At 48.3% G+C, this 17,216-nt stretch overlaps 1 protein-coding gene across 21 annotated transcripts in view; it reads left to right on the forward strand.

The window, feature by feature from the left end:
* Positions 1 to 266: 266 nt before the first annotated feature.
* LOC125288604 (mitogen-activated protein kinase kinase kinase kinase 4-like) overlaps positions 267 to 17,216 on the forward strand; it is a 58,400-nt gene continuing 41,450 nt past the window's right edge. For 19 of the 21 annotated variants that reach the window (XM_048235097.1, XM_048235109.1, XM_048235102.1 and 16 more), the window contains exons 1-2: positions 268 to 781; positions 1,135 to 1,200. In XM_048235097.1, the coding sequence (XP_048091054.1) occupies positions 725 to 781; positions 1,135 to 1,200 (123 nt within the window). In that variant the 5' untranslated portion in view covers positions 268 to 724. Of the gene's footprint in view, positions 782 to 1,134; positions 1,201 to 17,216 lie in introns of all 21 variants that reach the window. The other 2 variants (XM_048235099.1, XM_048235100.1) reach the window with 1 other exon arrangement.

Genomic DNA, 17,216 nt, shown 5'->3' on the forward strand with positions numbered 1-17,216 from the left:
AAACAGCAGCGACAACAGACTGCCCAGGGAAGCACTGACCACAGACTATAGGCTGGAACGTCAGACACAGTGTAAACTGTCTGTTTGCAGTGTATGTCTAGGTAACAATTATCACCATACACCTGATAGGCTTATACTCTGCTTTTCAGTTTTTCTCCTGTAGGCTATTTGGTGAGGATCCGGTCCGCCTGAAACCATTTGTTCCCTTGCCACACCCAATCATTAGAGCGTCTGATAGAGATAGCCTCACGTGCGCATGTCCGAGAACCTAGCGGCAGCTCGGCTTAACACAACGCGGCGTGGATCTAACTGTTATTTGAGGCCAATTGCTTTGTAGTCTTTTGTGAAGTATGAGTCAAACTAATTCCTAAACTCGTGTCTCCTCTCCACTCTTTGCGTGCTCATGTCTACCCCCCTTCGCTCTGTTGCTACGTTGAGGCCCTGCCCTTTCTGTGTGATTCCGCCGACCGGCTTCCTGTGTTTGCGCGACTCTAAGCTCGATCTGGCGGAGAGAGAATCGGGACCCAAGGCTAGGCTAGCCTGCCACCTCAACATGGAGTAGTTTTGTCTCCTCGACAACAAAAGTAGAGCATTGCCGTGAATTATCATCGGCACTTTTTACACTGCTGAGGGAGCGGCCGCAAATGTGGAGATACGGCTTCGAGGATACCCTGTCACTGTAACGGAAGGATAGACATTGCGATTTTTATTTATTATTAAAAAGATGGCGAACGACTCCCCGGCTAAAAGTCTGGTAGACATAGATCTCTCCTCATTGCGGGTGAGTATTGGAAGAGGGGGTTACAAGGTTTAATTGATATTTATTTATGTGTTGTCTTACGAATCGAATGTTTGTTTACTTAGTTGAAAATTCGAGTGAGTATTGTTTTTTTTATGTCGCTTCAAGCAAGTGTTGGACAATGTATTTCTCACTATTTTGACGAACAGAGTGCTATCGCCGCCGAGTTGTGAGCTTTCCTTTGTTTGCAATGCATTGGCATGTGTATGCGATGAGCGCAACAGCTGCGTTTATCTTCGTCTAGCTTAAGCTCCTCTTGACTGACTAATGATTTGTATTATTCTTTATCTGATTTGAACCATTTTTGACAAATCTGAACATTTCTTTGTTTGCAGGATCCTGCCGGGATTTTTGAATTGGTGGAAGTGGTAGGAAATGGAACCTATGGACAAGTATACAAGGTTGGTTCCTCTTAACCAAGTTTCCCTAGGCTCCGTTTATAATTATTGCCCCATGAAATGTGTTGGAAACAAATAATTTCTGACTATAGTTTCACCTTTCAAATAAACATTTAACTAGTAGGCATTGGCCGTACATGCTCACTCCAAATATGGCATCGAGAGTTTGATTATTTTTCTGTAGCTCGTCATTTCCACCCAAAGCATTGCTGATGATCGCACTTAGTTATTTTTCATAGAACGTGTTCGCATCATTGTCAACAGGCTGGGTATAAGGAGAAGGAATTTAAGTCAGCTGGATTTAGCCTCCCATCTGCTGTGATTTTTTTTTTCTCTGTCTAGTCATATTCTGTCAGTTATTTGTTCTGGTGCTTGATTATGAATTATGTAGCCCAACTCACCAGAGATGAATAAGACACCAAGAATCTCCCGGACTGGATTCTCTGGGTAGCAACGCCTGTGGTACCCTCTCTCGTCATATCCTGTTTTTGAAGCTTGGGAAATGTGTGTTAGGACCAGGAAATATTACTAAACCAAATATGCTTGGCCATGTGCCTTCCCTATGTAGATAAAGGCCAAAGGAAAATGTTAAATTGTCAAGTTGTCCTTACCCAGACGTTTAACCTTACAGTTGAACGTTTGGCTCACATGTAAATGTAAACTCAAATGCATAATTATTGTGCAACCAAGACTAATCACTACTCAAAACATAGAAGAAGAACATGCCTTGTTCTTGAGTGCATTGTTAACAATGCAAGCCTTATTCTCTATGATCAACTGCCCCACCTCATGATCTTGCTCTGTGCAGATAAGAAAGCAGCAGCAGCAGCAACGTCTAATTGTGACTGAAGAAGGCCTCATATTGGCAAGCCAAGCCAGTCAACCTTTTCCATGAAAAGCACTCTTGCTAACTTCAGTTGCACCTCTCCTTGAACGTCTGCCGCTCTGCAGTGCATAGCCCCCCCTTTCCGAAGTTAAGAGGTGGATGTGGACACGGTTGTTTACCTGAAGTTTTTCCACCTCCAAGTTAACTTGAATCAGCTCTGACTATCAGCTGTAACCCCATCATATGCATTGCTCTGTCCCCTTTGTGTTGGCAGCAAGCATTTAGTTGAAGAGTGTCGTGTCCTTTAGAGTGTATCTGAGGAAAGCCATTCTCTCTTGTTGGAGTGATGATTGACATTGCGGGTGGGTAACCTGTGTTGATCCCTCGTCAACAGTAATTATGCAGAAAGGGCTGAAGGCTTTTCTTTTTCTGGGGACTTTTATCGCTGACTAAGACCAAATGAAAGATGTGACTTCTTCTGGCTCTCTAGAATAAGCGATAGAGCACCACTTGTGCCAGAGCAATAGGTCTACTCTACATGACTGCACTGAAGAATAATCATCTTCCTAACGTTTATTCAACTAATCCATCTTCAGAGTACTGGGGACGTGTGACTTGGGTTAAAAATGTCCCCTAATGGAAAACTGGCGTACATGCCATCTCTATCCCTTATGAACAGATGGCCATGTGGACCTGAGCAGAGAATTTCCTTTTTCTCTTTCTCTCTCTCTCTCTCTCTCTCTCTCTCTCTCTCTCCCTCTCCCTCTCCCTCTCCCTCCCTCCGCCTTTTTTTCGTCTTACTCTCTCTTCCCCTCCCATTGCCGAGATAATGACATGGCTTTTGGAATGGGAGCTGCGGCTGAATTGTTTGTAACAGAGAAGAGTAGGCTGTACATTATAGCTATTTATAGATAAATAAGTGCGTTAGCCTTTGCATTTCTTTCAAGCTGAGTTAAACATCTTTCGTGAAGGACCCAGGATGGCTTACTAATGTGTTCATTCAGAGAAATACAGTGTAAGGGATTTATTAGTGGTCATCACTAGTATAGTGAAAATGTGCACTCAAAGCATGACTTCATGCAATGGCGTCCCAAGGCAGCTACTTACATTTTGTCAAAGCAAGTCCATGTTTGTTAGCGATGCACCACTAGCCAGAACTGAATCATAATAGAATAGGATGTTTTCTGATGAGAGACACAATATTTAATTCTTTTGGAAAGGATCTAGGATTTTGACCTGGCAATGTCCCTTAGCTAGAAAGCCACAGTCATTTTTGTTTGACGTTTTCCTAATTGGATCCTTTTTCCTGCGTTGCTGCTAAAAGCTGAAAAGTTGGATGCGCTTGCTGGCAACATGTCCGAGTAAACGACTTTGCCAGAAGAGCTGTTCATTTCAATCAAGAGCCCCCCTCCCCCCGCCCCAATCTTTCTGAGATTGTGTGTTAGTGAAAACAGTGCTTATCTGTCTCAACCTCTTTGATTGGACAGTGCATCTGGTCTCTCCTTGGTCTGACCAATGGTCAGGCAGGACAGTGGCAGGCGGCGCTGGCTGGCTGAGCTGCAGCTGTGGGGTTGGGGGCAGTGGGAGGGGTTCATTACAAAGGTGTTTTTGTTTGGCTTTCTGTGGCGCTTTCGGCCTGGCCACTCGGCCGATGGGAGAGCGAGTGGGGAGGAAGAACGGCCCTGTCTCTGAGTCTTTTTAAATGGGGAAAATTACCCAGTGGGCAGTTCAGGCCTCGACTAACTGAAACACTCTCGATGTCTGTGTGTGGTTGAAAACTTCTTTTCTAGTTTACTGTAGGTATCTGACTTTGTCAGTGTGTATGACCAATGATCATCTATTTTGTTTAAAAATGGAGGTGTACGTGTTTGGTTTCTAAACCAAGTGTAAATTTGCAGTGTAATTTCTTGTCTTGCCAATGGTCTCTCTCTCTCTCTCAGAGAAAGTTTGTTATCCCAGTATACTCAGTGCCTACTGTTCAACTTTGCCTGTTCGAGGACCTTACTAATTCAGATTGTGTGTGTGTGTGTGTGTACATGATAACGTAGAGGACTGTGGTGTAAATGGGCATGATGGTTGCAGTCTGTGTGTTTGGTGCATACTACATAACATGCATAAACATTAGTGCATAACATTAGTGCATAACATTAACTGGTTGAAAGAGGAGTGCAGTTGCTGGTTCCGGGCCAGTAGTGGGCCCGATGTGGGCCGGATCCGTGCCGGGTTGTGGTGGACTGAGCAGAAATGAGTGGGGATGTTGGTGACTGAAAGACTTGGTGAACAAGGGCTCTGCTGCGTGTGGTTTCGGAGGCCTTTGTGTGGGTGAATGAGGACCACACACACAGATTACCTCACCCACACGCGGTCCTTCCCCTTGCCTTTTCCTATCGCTTAAAAAAAGCCCTCCATCAGTTTTTCCATCCCTTCTGTCTCTGCTGGGTTTCAGGGCAGTTTGGAGAAACTTCTTCTCTTTTCTCTCTGGTTCTTTTCTTCCCTCCCTGCCCCTCCGCTCGTCTGTGGGCTTCTGCTTTTGTGTGTTTTGTGTCTCTGTTTCTGCATGACGCATACTGGACATGATCTCCCAACCTGTGGGACCTTGTGATGGTTTTCTGTCGTCGCACACTCTGGCTCCAAATGTATAATTTATTGGCTAACAATTTGGCTGTGAGTTCCTTCAGATCCAATTTTCAGTGAAAAACAACAGCACACACATAGAAGACAATACACCTGTTGATCTGTAGTGTGTCACATGACCAATAAACTCCCCACACAGGTTTCTATCAACCTAACATTTGGCGTCTTCCCTCAGGGATGTAGCAGCTCTTTAGTATTTCAGTCTGGGTGCAACTTCTCAGAGACATCCAGACGTTTTATGTCAAACTGTACATCACCGAGGTTTCGAGCTGTCTTGCCAGCGAGTTTGTAGTGCTGGAGCTGTGCTGAACCAGATTGTCACAGTGCTTTATGTTCATGGCCTGCTGGCAGCTAAAGTCCCATCGCACAGAGGGCAATTAGTTAAACACATAGCCTGGCGTGATGGACAAGGCAATCTTTAATATGGACTATAACTTATCCTAAAATCAGCTCAGACCTCGTTCGGGTGTGTTTGTTGGTTTTGCAGCTGCAGTTTTGGACTGCGTGCACAGCCTCTTAATGATCTTCCTATGAATGCGGGTGCATCAAGTTCCCAAGTGTGTTTCTAATGAAGTGCACTAAGGAGGAGGTCCCAGAAGAGAGCGAGCGTAATGAAACCAGGCTGGAACTCCAGCTCTCCTAAAAAGCCGCTTCCTGGTACTCATTAGGCCTGATCTGAAGGAAATCTGGATCTGCTGGAGCAGTTTGTCTCCCCATCACATCTCGTTCCAAGGGAGTCCTCCGAAATTACTGCCTCTGAGAGAACATCAGTGGGCAGGGTTGCCCTCTTGCTAAGGGTTGCCTGCCTCAAGGAAAAGTTGGCCTGATCCCTCCCACGCACTGTCGGCAGCTTTGGGGCATGTGTGTGTCTGCCCCAGAGTGAGAGATGATTGTGTTCCTTTTGGTGGACGAGGCCTAGTCTGCGCTCTTATTAATATATATCAAAGGTAATGTTCTGATTTTTATTTTCTGTCAAAGGTGGAGTTGGGGTGGCACCGCTTTGTGTTAGTGTAACGGTAGCTAGCTGGTACCATGGCTGTGCAGGGTTTGCGTTAAGTAAAACCTCCCTCTCGACACCTCGAGATGTGCTAGTAAGAGATGTTAGCACTCATGGGTTTTAGCCCCCTTGCTAGGACGCCTGCAACCCAGTCTGAGATGCCGCAAGTTGCAGGCCGATTCTGGGCAGTTGCAGCGCTGAACCACACGGTTGGTCAAACACAACGCAGTTACGTAAGCACTGCTTTTTTTGTTTGTCCTCAGCCTTCCCCCAAGACCCTTGCATTGATTTCTGTACAGTTGTAATGAGCACAAATGCAGAAGCACAGACAGGGTTCCCACGCTCATACAAAACCTGAAAAAGTAATGGAACTGCAGAGGAATTGTAAAATCCCATTTATTCGTCCAGGCCTGGAGAAGTCATAGAATTCAGCAAACGACCCCTGACCTCTAGACTAATCGTTTCATGCGACTTTGCTGCTGTACCTTCCCCTGGTCTGGATGGGGTGCTGGGTGGAGGTTTGGATGGCACGCTGCATCCTCCCCTGGGCGGAGGTTAGGATTGGCATAGGGTGCTGTGCCCTCTCCTGGGCAGAGGTTTGGATGGTCTGCGGCTGGAGAGGCGCCTCGCTGGGCATCAGGGGTGCCTGAGGAGAGACCTGGAGGAGTTCATCACTCTGGCCGTGGACCAGCTGGCAAGAACAGCTGCCAGAAAACAGCCTGATGGCTCAGCAACGAAAAGCAGAGTAATGATTAAATTAACGCGGAATGAATTATTAGGACACGCTGTCTGTCTGTCTCTGTCTGTCTGTCTTTCTGTCTGTCTCTCTTTTCTCTCTCCCTCCCTCTCTCTCGCTGTGGTAAGGGGTTAGTCAGCCGTATTATGGCCTTATATAGCCAGACCAGTGGATTGGACACACACACACACACACACACACAGTCCCTTGCCCTCCCCGGGGTATGCCAGGCTTTTCCCATACACTCTCCCCTCTGGGTCTGAAAGAGCTGCTGGGTGACCAGTAGGGCTGTCACTTTTGTGAAAAGATCCTGTTTGATTTTTGAGACATAAGTGAATCGATTTTTTATGTCTAAAGACATTTCCATTTTCAACTCCAAATATAGGCCAATCCACAAACAACTAACAGGCATTAGGACAAACGTAAAGAGGGCGCTTGTAGACGCAAGCAATATTTCTGAAGTTTCAGCGTGAAGTTTCATGCACAATGACACAATCACAAAGGAGTGCAACATTCTCGAAAAACAATAAGCCGAGTGGACTGCCATTACATCAGTGACAAACATGACTGCAGGCTTCAACGTAGCAGTGTCTGTGTTTACGATTAGACGTAGCACAGTTTGCATAGCCTACCGCTTTGTTAGCCTACCGCTACGTAGCACAGTTTGCATAGCCTACCGCTTTGTTCTTCTCCATAGTTTGATATACCAAAAATCCGAAGTAGGCCTACTTCCACATCGAACTCAAGTTATTAGGGCCTATCACTCGTCTCTACATGTCGCACAGGTTGATCGCGTTGTCCTCCATTTTTTGGCTAAACACGAGCAGCACAGCAGCTCATTGAAACAGCTGTTTCTGGTGCGTAAAATTGTTGGGAATTTTCTTTTTAGCTTTCGCAATGCTTACTGCACTTCGGAATTATTTTATATTCTTATATTCTTGTTTGTGAATTTTGTTACATTTATCTTTTTTATTTGTTTAATTCTTTTAAAATGAATAGTGTACATATTTGGTTAAAATTGATTCCCTATTTTAGTTTTCGAAACTTGTGTTGTTTGGTCCAATCGATTGTGCAATCGATTTTTGAACGTAAAGTGACAGCCCTAGTGACCAGGCGTCCTAACTCTTTATACACACACACACACACACACGCAAGCACTCTGACACTCTGGCATGCATGGGGAAACAAAATATTTCCCACTTTTGTTTCTGATTCCACCTCTTTTTTTGGAATCTCTGCCTTTGTGTGTAGACCCGTCGCACGTGATCTGTCACCACTCTGTTTCCTGTCTGCCATTTTTTTGCCATTTTTGCTTCCTTTCCGTGATGCTGCTTTCTTCCTGGCAGACCCCCGCTTTCCACAATTCCAACTACGCGTGCCTGTCAACTCAGACACTGATTTTATGTAGCCTCAGTATATCTGTGTGTATGTACTACTACTAGATTAGGCTCCAGACTGTGTGTGTGTACTACCAGATTAGGCTTCAGTGTGTGTGTGTGTGTGTGTGTGTGTGTACTACCAGAGTAGACTCGTGTGTGTGTTTGAACTACCAGAGTAGCCCACAGGTCGTGCTGGGTTGGTTGGGTCCTAGCACCTGCCACGTTCCACCCCCACCCCCCTCCCATTCCTGCAGTCTGTACCGGGCACCAGCGGCCTGAATGCTTGCTGAGATGGGGGGCGGGGCCGTTACGGCCGTTACGTTATTCGACAGTTATGGCTGAATTTTCGATGCAAATACACACCGAAATTCGTTAAGTCTCAAATTTTTCATGGTAACAAATTTCGTCCTCGATGTGTGAAGACTAACTGATGTAAACATGTAACCTATATAACCTAGGCCTGATTTGATGCTCCAGTTTAAGACCTACATTTAAGCTAAGAGCTGCGTAGAGGTGCGATATGCGTTTGTTGTTGGTTTCAGTGTGCACAACCTTGTATTGTCAGCTTGCGTTTGTGTGTGTGTGTGTTGGGGAGGGCATTGGCTTCATTCCACACTTAGCCTGTCGTCCCAGTGATCATTAAGAAAAGCCTTTGGCTGCTGTTGAGTTGCTTGGTCCCATGGCAACTAACGAATCAGGAAAGGTACTATATTTGGCCTCTGTGTTGTACTGTGTGTGAGTAGGTGCGTGTGTGTGTGTCCTGATGCCATACGCTGATGTTTTTTTTTAGGCTTTATCTAGATGTATTCAGAGGTGTAGTTTTCTTGCTCAGCCTTTTGTGTAATGTGGCCGTCTGCCCTTAACATCTGGCCTGGGAGCAGATCTTTGCCATTATGAGCAAAGCTTTGAAACCCTTGTCCCCAAACCAGTTATGGAAGAATCTGCTGCTGGACACTAGCTATGTAGCCTTTTACGCAATTATCATTTGTGTATCAAATGTCCCCATAACACCCTCCCTTTCCTCCTCCTGAATCTTTATGAATTGAATGTATACCAGAAATGTCGCCTGCTTCTGACCTGGAGCAGGAAGTGAATGTGGAGCTGAGTGGACAGACCACTGAACAGTGGCAGGAGTCCGACAGCACATAACAGCACACAGAGCCTAGAACAGCACAGCACACAGAGAACAGAGCAAAGAACACTTAACAGAGCACAGAACAGCACATAGAGAACAGAGCACATAGAGAACAGAGCACAGAACAGCACAGAACCTAGAACAGCACAACACAGAACAGCACACAGAGAACAGAGCAAAGAACAGCAGAGAGCACAGAACAGCACAGAACCTAGAACAGCACAACACAGAACAGCACACAAAGAACAGAGCAAAGAACAGCAGAGAACACAGAACAGCACACAGAGAACAGAGCAAAGAACAACACAGAACAGCACACAGAGTACAGATCACAGCACAGCACAGCACAGCACAGGCCCTAGCTAGTTGTGGGCCCCAGCCATCCTCTTAGCACAAGCTGCCTAATGCTGTCTAATACTCCATATGGCCATATGGAGCAGGACTCCCTGGGCGTGGAGGGAGCGGGAGCCCATAGGCTCTGAGAACTGTGTTGGGGGGCTGGGTGTATTCGGAGTTCAGCCTGGGGGGTGGGGGGGTTGGGTCCATTGGCTGGAGAACTGTGTTCGGGGGCTGGGAGAACTCGGAGCTCTGCCTGGCCTGCAGCACAGAGAGCCCAGCAACAAATCGCTGGCCGTGGGCCGTGCTGACTTGGGTTGTTCACATGACTGGTTAGAAAAGCTGTGCCTTTGACACCCTGCACTTTAGTGATCAGTTTAAGATGCTGTCGCATTGTGTTGTTCGATTAAAAACAGACAGATTTAAACCCACTAAACTCGAGATGAGTTGGCCAGAAAACAGAAAGAGAAACCCGATGCCAGGGAAAACAGCGGCTGTAATTGGTGTGGGGGAAAACGGGAAGGTTTTCATTGGCCCAGTTGCATGAGATGGTTTGACTGTGGAAAAGAGGGGGGGTTCTGTTCTGTTTTGTTTTGAACCCAGTGAAACGGGAGAGGAGCAAAAATGGAAGTATGATCTCAGTGCCCTCAGCTACAGTTCCTCAGCCTGAGCCCCCTGAAAACTCGGAGAACACAACATGGGCTTCTCTTTTTTTCCCTTCTCCTAACTGTTTTGTTGGCTTGATGCTAAACACGGCTGTGCTCATCGCTCATAGCAGGCTGGATAACTGGACTCTCGTCTGACTGGCAAGGGCTGGCCTAGCCCTCGTCACCAAATGGCGGTTGAGTCATCTGTTTCTAATCACTCAAAGGTCTCATTTATTGTCTAAGAATGCTCGCCCTCCCTCCCTCCCCCCTCTCTCTATCTCTCTCGCTCTCTCGCTCGCTCTCGCTCTCTCTCTCGCTCTCTCTCTCTCTCCGCCGTTAGCTTCTGCCGTGCCTCCACAGCCCTGGTTGTGCTTTTAACAGGCGTCTCAGTCTCTGCCTCTGTCTGCTCTCTAGGTCGAGAGGGTTGGGTTGGGTCCCCTGGAGGCCATCTGATGTATGACAGTTATCTGCCCCCACCCCCTCGCCAGCAGCAGTCGTTTGCATTTGGGCTGTTTACTTTTGAATCACTTCCTGCACACATGCTCTGTTGGTTAGGCGCCGAGCTGAACCCTCCTGCGCTGTGGTTTACCCTCCCTGCGCCCGTGACAACGCACGAGGGTGTTAAGGATTTAATGATTTACTTGTAAATTGCACTGCATTTTGTTGTCTTACTGCATTTCGTTGTCTGTACTTGTACTCTGCACAATAACAATAAAGTTGAATCTAATCAAATCTAATCTAAATGAAGGCCCAACTCGGGGGGGGGGGGGTCTATACTATAGTCTTATGATGATAGATATTGTTAAGTCTATGGCTCCTGACACTAGTCTTTAAGCAGCTCTTGTCTGGGTTTGACTGGATATTGTCTTGATCCCCACCACCAGACATACCGTGCAGCACTCTGCTGTTGACTTGAACACCTCTTGAACAATATGCATGTGGTTACATAGTCTGAATGGTAGATGTGAAACGAAAGTGTGTGTGTATGTGTGTTAGAGAGAGTATGAAGGAGTGGTGTAAAGGGTTAACTGGCTGAATCTGTGGGTTAAAGTCTATTTTTAGCGCGTGAGCGCTGTGGAACTGGGGTGTGGGTTAGTGTGCTGGGCTGGGCTGTGCTGTAGTGTGCTGTGCTGTGCTGGGTTAGTGTGCTGGGTTTGGAGGCACATGTGAGTTTACTCTGCTGGGCGCTGGGTGACGAGCTCAACCCAAGGCCCTCTCACATTCCACACATTTGCATGCTCTCATTAGCACACATACATTCATACACACGCACGCACACACACACACACACACACACGCTCACAACAGCACACAAGCAACATATCGTAACTCCCCCCATTTCCACCGGTCCCGTATTTCCACCGTCTTGCGTGTATGTGTCACTTAATATCCATTTCTATACAAACCAAGACAGCGGACTCCTATAGAAACGCAACCACGCACAACATAGGTGTATCTAAATTAGCTATGTACCAAAAATGACATTTTACCGTGACTCGAGGAGCTGTAAACAGTGTTGTAAGGCTATGTGTGTCACAAACCGCTTGGATCTCCAGTGGAATTTTAATTTCACGACGAGAAATTCTCGGTCTAACCGTTAATGTGCGTTGAAACGGTGTAAATAGGCGACCCATCAGGCCAGCACTATAACTCGAAATGGTAAACAAAATCGGATATTTCAGGCAGTAAATGCTCCGTTAGGAATCAAACCAGATTTTGTTCAAATCTACACAACTATGGCTACTGAAAAATGTAAGGTTCATTTAGTAAATGTTATTTTGAAGTGTTAAAAAACATCGTTGTTTTAGAATTTCTGAACAAAAGTGGTGATAATTGGGGGTGTTACGATATGTGGGTTTCTTCTCGGCTTAATAGGGCTTCTGTTTCCACACACACACTCTGCACTCACACACTCACACACACACTCACATACATATACACACATGCATACTGTATATACAGTATATATGTCTTGAAGGTGCGCCGCTCAGCTGGGTCGGAGAAGAAGATGAGGGAAACGGTAACGTTCCACTTCGCCCTCTCCACCATTAAGCAGTCTGTGTGTGTGTGTGTGTGTGTGTGTGTGTGTGTGTGTCTGTCTGGTAGATGGATGTTTTTTATTGATCCTTTTGGAAATTCATCTTGCACCACACAGCTCATCAGATAGACTGACAACTAGGGATGTAACGGTATGAAAATGTAACCTCACGGTTATAGTGACCAAAATTATCACGTTTTTTGGTATTATCATGGTATTTTTAAAAGTGTGTTCAATATGTTCAGAAAGCACTGATAGGCCTACACAAGCTGAAATAGTTTCAAAAAGTTTCCCGTTCACTTTTTCATGTTTAATTGGCTATGTGCTTATAGCTTGACTTACCCTACCATGACTTGGAGTTTGCTATTTCTGTTATTTGGATCCAATGAGTGAGACCAAAGTAAGTGTTCAAAATAAAACTTTAGGCTAATGTGTTCTCCTGATAATTTGAGTGGAATGGATTTAATTAGCATGAAAAGATGCAGAGTGGCTAAATGATACAGTGCACGTTTTTGGTGAAAATGTTTAAAATCCTCTTTATGTCTCCTCCTCCTCCTCCTCTCTTTATGTCTCCTCCTCCTCCTGCACCTCCTCTCCTCCTCCTCCTGCACCTCCTCCTCTCCTTTCCCTGCACCTCCTCCTCCTCCTCTCTTTATGTCTCCTCCTCTCCTTTCCCTGCACCTCCCACTCTCCTCTCCCTGCACCTCCCACTCTCCTCCTCCTGCACCTCCCACTCTCCTCTCCTGCACCTCCTCTCCTCCTCCTCCTCTCTTTATGTCTCCTCCTCCTCCTGCACCTCCTCCTCCCTGCACCTCCCACCTCCTCTCCCTGCACCTCCTCCTCCTCCTGCACCTCCTCCTCTCCTTTCCCTGCACCTCCTCTCCTCCTCCTCCTCCTCTCTTTATGTCTCCTCCTCCTCCTCTCTTTATGTCTCCTCCTCCTCCTCTCTTTATGTCTCCTCCTCCTCCTCTCTTTATGTCTCCTCCTCTCCTTTCCCTGCACCTCCTCCTCCTCCTCCCTGCACCTCCTCCTCCCTGCACCTCCTCTTCCTCCTCCTCCTCTCTTTATGTCTCCTCCTCCTCCTCTCTTTATGTCTCCTCCTCCTCCTCTCTTTATGTCTCCTCCTCCTCCTCTCTTTATGTCTCCTCCTCCTCCTCTCTTTATGTCTCCTCCTCCTCCTGCACCTCCTCCTCCTCCCTGCACCTCCTCCTCCTCCTCTCTTTATGTCTCCTCCTCCTCCTCTCTTTATGTCTCCTCCTCCTCCTCTCTTTATGTCTCCTCCTCCTCCTGCACCTCCTCCTCCTCCTCTCTTTATGTCTCCTCCTCCTCCTCTCTTTATGTCTCCTCCTCCTCCTCTCTTTATGTCTCCTCCTCCTCCTCTCTTTATGTCTCCTCCTCTCCTCCTCCTGCACCTCCTCCTCTCCTTTCCCTGCACCTCCTCCTCTCCTTTCCCTGCACCTCCTCCTCCCTGCACCTCCTCCTCCTCCCTGCACCTCCTCCTCTCCTTTCCCTGCACCTCCTCTCCTCCTCCTCCTGCACCTCCTCCTCTCCTTTCCCTGCACCTCCCACTCTCCTCTCCTGCACCTCCTCCTCCTCCTCTCTTTATGTCTCCTCCTCCTCCTGCACCTCCCACCTCCTCTCCCTGCACCTCCCACCTCCTCCTCCTCCTCTCTTTATGTCTCCTCCTCCTCCTCTCTTTATGTCTCCTCCTCCTCCTCTCCTTATGTCTCCTCCTCCTCCTGCACCTCCTCCTCCTCCTTATGTCTCCTCCTCTCCTCCCTCCCTGCACCTCCTCTCCCTGCATCTCCTCCTCTCTCTGCACCTCCTCTCCCTGCACCTCCTCTCCCTGCATCTCCTCCTCTCCCTGCACCCCGTCCTCTCCCTGCACCTCCCACCTCCTCCTCCTCCTCCTGCACCTCCCACTCTCCTCTCCCTGCACCTCCCACTCTCCTCTCCCTGCACCTCCCACTCTCCTCTCCCTGCACCTCCTCTCCCTGCACCTCCCACTCTCCTCTCCCTGCACCTCCTCTCCCTGCACCTCCTCCTCCCTGCACCTCCTCTCCCTGCACCTCCTCTCCTCCTCCCTGCACCTCCTCCTCTCCTCTCCCTGCACCTCCTCCTCCTCCTCCCCAGCTCCTCCTCCCACTCTCCTCCTCCCTGCACCTCCTCTCCTCCTCCCTGCACCTCCCACTCTCCTCTCCCTGCACCTCCCACTCTCTCCTCCTGCCTCCTCTCCTCCTCCCTGCCTCCACTCTCCTCCCTGCCCTGCACCCTGCCTCCCACTCTCCTCTCCCTGCACCTCCTCTCCTCCTCCTCCCTCCTCCTCCTCTCCTCTCCCTGCACCTCCTCCTCCTCCTCCCTGCACCTCCTCTCCTCCTCCCTGCACCTCCTCCTCTCCTTTCCCTGCACCTCCCACTCTCCTCCTCCCTGCACCTCCTCTCCCACCTCCCACTCTCCTTTCCCTGCACCTCCTCTCCTCCTCCCTGCACCTCCTCTCCCTCCTCCTCCTCTCCTTATGTCTCCTCCTCTCCTTTCCCTGCACCTCCTCTCCTCCTCCCTGCACCTCCTCTCCCTCCTCCTCCTCTCTTTATGTCTCCTCCTCTCCTCCTCCCTGCACCTCCTCTCCCTCCTCCTCCTCTCCTTATGTCTCCTCCTCTCCTCCTCCCTGCACCTCCTCTTCCTCCTCCTCCTCTCTTTATGTCTCCTCCTCTCTTCTCCCTGCATCTCCTCCTCTCTCTGCACCTCCTCTCCCTGCATCTCCTCCTATCCCTGCACTCCGTCCTCTCCCTCCACCTCCTCCTCCCCTCCCTGCACCTCCTCCCTTCCATGCTGTCGCTCTCCTTTAGACCTTCTGGCCTGTTAGGTGCACATTACTTTCCCTTCTACTTTGTACTTGACTGTTATTTTTGTGGAGCTGTGTGTGCATGTGTTTTAGTGTGTGCGTGTTTAGTGTGTGTGTGTGTGTGTGTGTGTGTGTGTGCAAGTGTTTAGTGTGTGTGTGTTTAGTTTGTGTGTGTGTGCATGTGATTAGTGTGTGTGTGTGCATGTGATTAGTGTGTGTGTGTGTGTGTGATTAGTGTGTGTGTGTGTGTGTGTGCGTGTGTGCATGTGTTTAGTGTGTGTGTGCATATGTTTAGTGTGCATGTGTGCACTAAGGAAGTGATCCACCCCTTCATCAGGCAGTCTCTATTTATCACAATCTCTGGTTCCTGTGAAGCCCCAGTAGAGGAGTGGAGGCCCTGGATGGGAGAGGTGGTGGAGGCCCTGGATGGGAGAGGTGGTGGAGGCCCTGGATGGGAGGGTGGTGGAGGCCCTGGATGGAAGAGGTGGTGGAGGCCCTGGCTGCTGGGGGGCTCCCCCCACTGGGTCTCTGCCTCTGCCGTGTCACCCAGCCTGGAGTCACTGAGCCGGAAGCCATGTTCGGGCTGGATGATTTGTGACTCTCTTTGGCCATGACTAGTTATCGCTATGCTGCCTTAGAGGGAACCACGCCACAGCTGTTTGGTTGAATATTGACACACAGACAGACAAACTAACCAACAGCTATACAGACTATAGTTGAAGCCTTTTGTTTGGTGCAGGGGGTGCTTTCATTGATGGTGGCTCCAGCATATTCACGTCTGCTATCTACTTTACCTCTGCCCTATCAGTTAAGGGGTTTGGGGCCTGAGACTGCTCTGTCAGTTATGGGGAGACTGCCCTGTCAGTTAAGGGGTTTCCAATGTCTTTGGAAATTACATTTAATTACAAAGTGTTGCATTCATCTCGGTTCTCCCTACAGAAACGCTGTTGCTAGAAGATAGACTTTTAGATTTCGCCATCACGTCTGTTAGTGCCTGAGACTGCACTGTCAGTTATGGGGTTTAGTGCCTGAGACTGCACTGTCAGTTATGGGGTTTAGTGCCTGAGACTGCGGAGTCTCTGACGGGCTTCTCCCCAGACATGGTGGTTTGGCCCGGTCCTGCTGTGTCCACTCCCTCGGGCTGTATGCTCTGCCCGTCACAGAGCCTCTCGGGTTGAACGAGGGCTGCGGAATGCCGCTCTTTGTCCCAGTTCCCATGTGCTCGGCTGGTTTGGGAACTCTGGCCGGGAGACTGCAGGGAGGAGGAGATGAAGTGCCTTAGATGCATCAAAAGGACCCCAGATCTCCCCTAGTCCTCATTACTCAAATGTGCTTAGTCATGAGTGGACCCCAGATCTCCCCTCATCCTCATTACTCAAATGTGCTTAGTCATGAGTGGACCCCAGATCTCCCCTCATCCTCATTACTCAAATGTGCTTAGTCATGAGTGGACCCCAGTTCCCCCATCATCCTCATTATGTGCTTAGTCATGAGTGGGTGCTTGCTTCTGTACAACAGTGTAGTGTGTGTTGATCAATAAGCTCTCCATTATGAAGTGCCGTCTCTCTGCTGCGTGTTCTGGTTGTCCGTTGTCCGCATTTGTCCATTAGGTCTACGTGGACTAGTTTGTTGAGTTTGTGGTCACGTTTGTCAGGCAACTTAGCCTAGCCTACCATTTCTTGTAGCATTTTGTCAGCCATGTCCTGTGTTGCTGTTGCTTCTTCAAGCAGACCCACTGAGGAAAGTTCTTTGTAGTTTTTTTAGTAAGTTTAATGTTCTAATGAGTTTTATATACTCACACTGCGGGAGGGATATTGGAAAATGCTGAACATGAAAAGGTCTAATGTGGCCAAAGATTATCTAAAACAGTTGATGAACAGTCTCTGATGTGGCTTAGTCTTCCAAAACATCAATAAATGATCACCATATGCCGCAGTCTTATGGGTAGGACGTTATCTTACATTAAGCGTTTTTCTCTTTACTAATGCATACTCTAGGCAGACGAGCTTAAAGTACCTTAATGTTCCATTATCAGGGTCAAATGTGGGTCTTAAACACCATCTTGTATCTAAAAGCACTACTGAACTTGGTGGGTGTGCTTAATGAGATGTGTCTGACTTCAACTGATGGTGCTAATGTGCACCCTGACTCAGGCTCCAGATAGCAGCGGAAAGAGACTGCCCACATGGCAGAGGGACTGGCTACGCATTCTATATCCGATTGGCAGGGCATTCGGCCACGCTGTCCATGGTTTTACAGACGTTACCGCCTCTCTCTGCACCCACACCCTCCTTTCACCCCTCTGAACAACACCTCCTCTTTTGAAGGAAAAGTGTGTGTGTGTCGGGGTGGGTGGCTGACTGCTTTTGGAGTCCTAGCAATGGCATTGTTCTTCCAGGGGAAGTATACAAGTGTGTGTGTGTGTGTGTGTGTGTCAAACCGAGCATGC

The sequence above is a fragment of the Alosa alosa genome, chromosome 23 (genome assembly GCF_017589495.1).
Source record: "Alosa alosa isolate M-15738 ecotype Scorff River chromosome 23, AALO_Geno_1.1, whole genome shotgun sequence".
NCBI lineage: Eukaryota > Metazoa > Chordata > Actinopteri > Clupeiformes > Clupeidae > Alosa > Alosa alosa.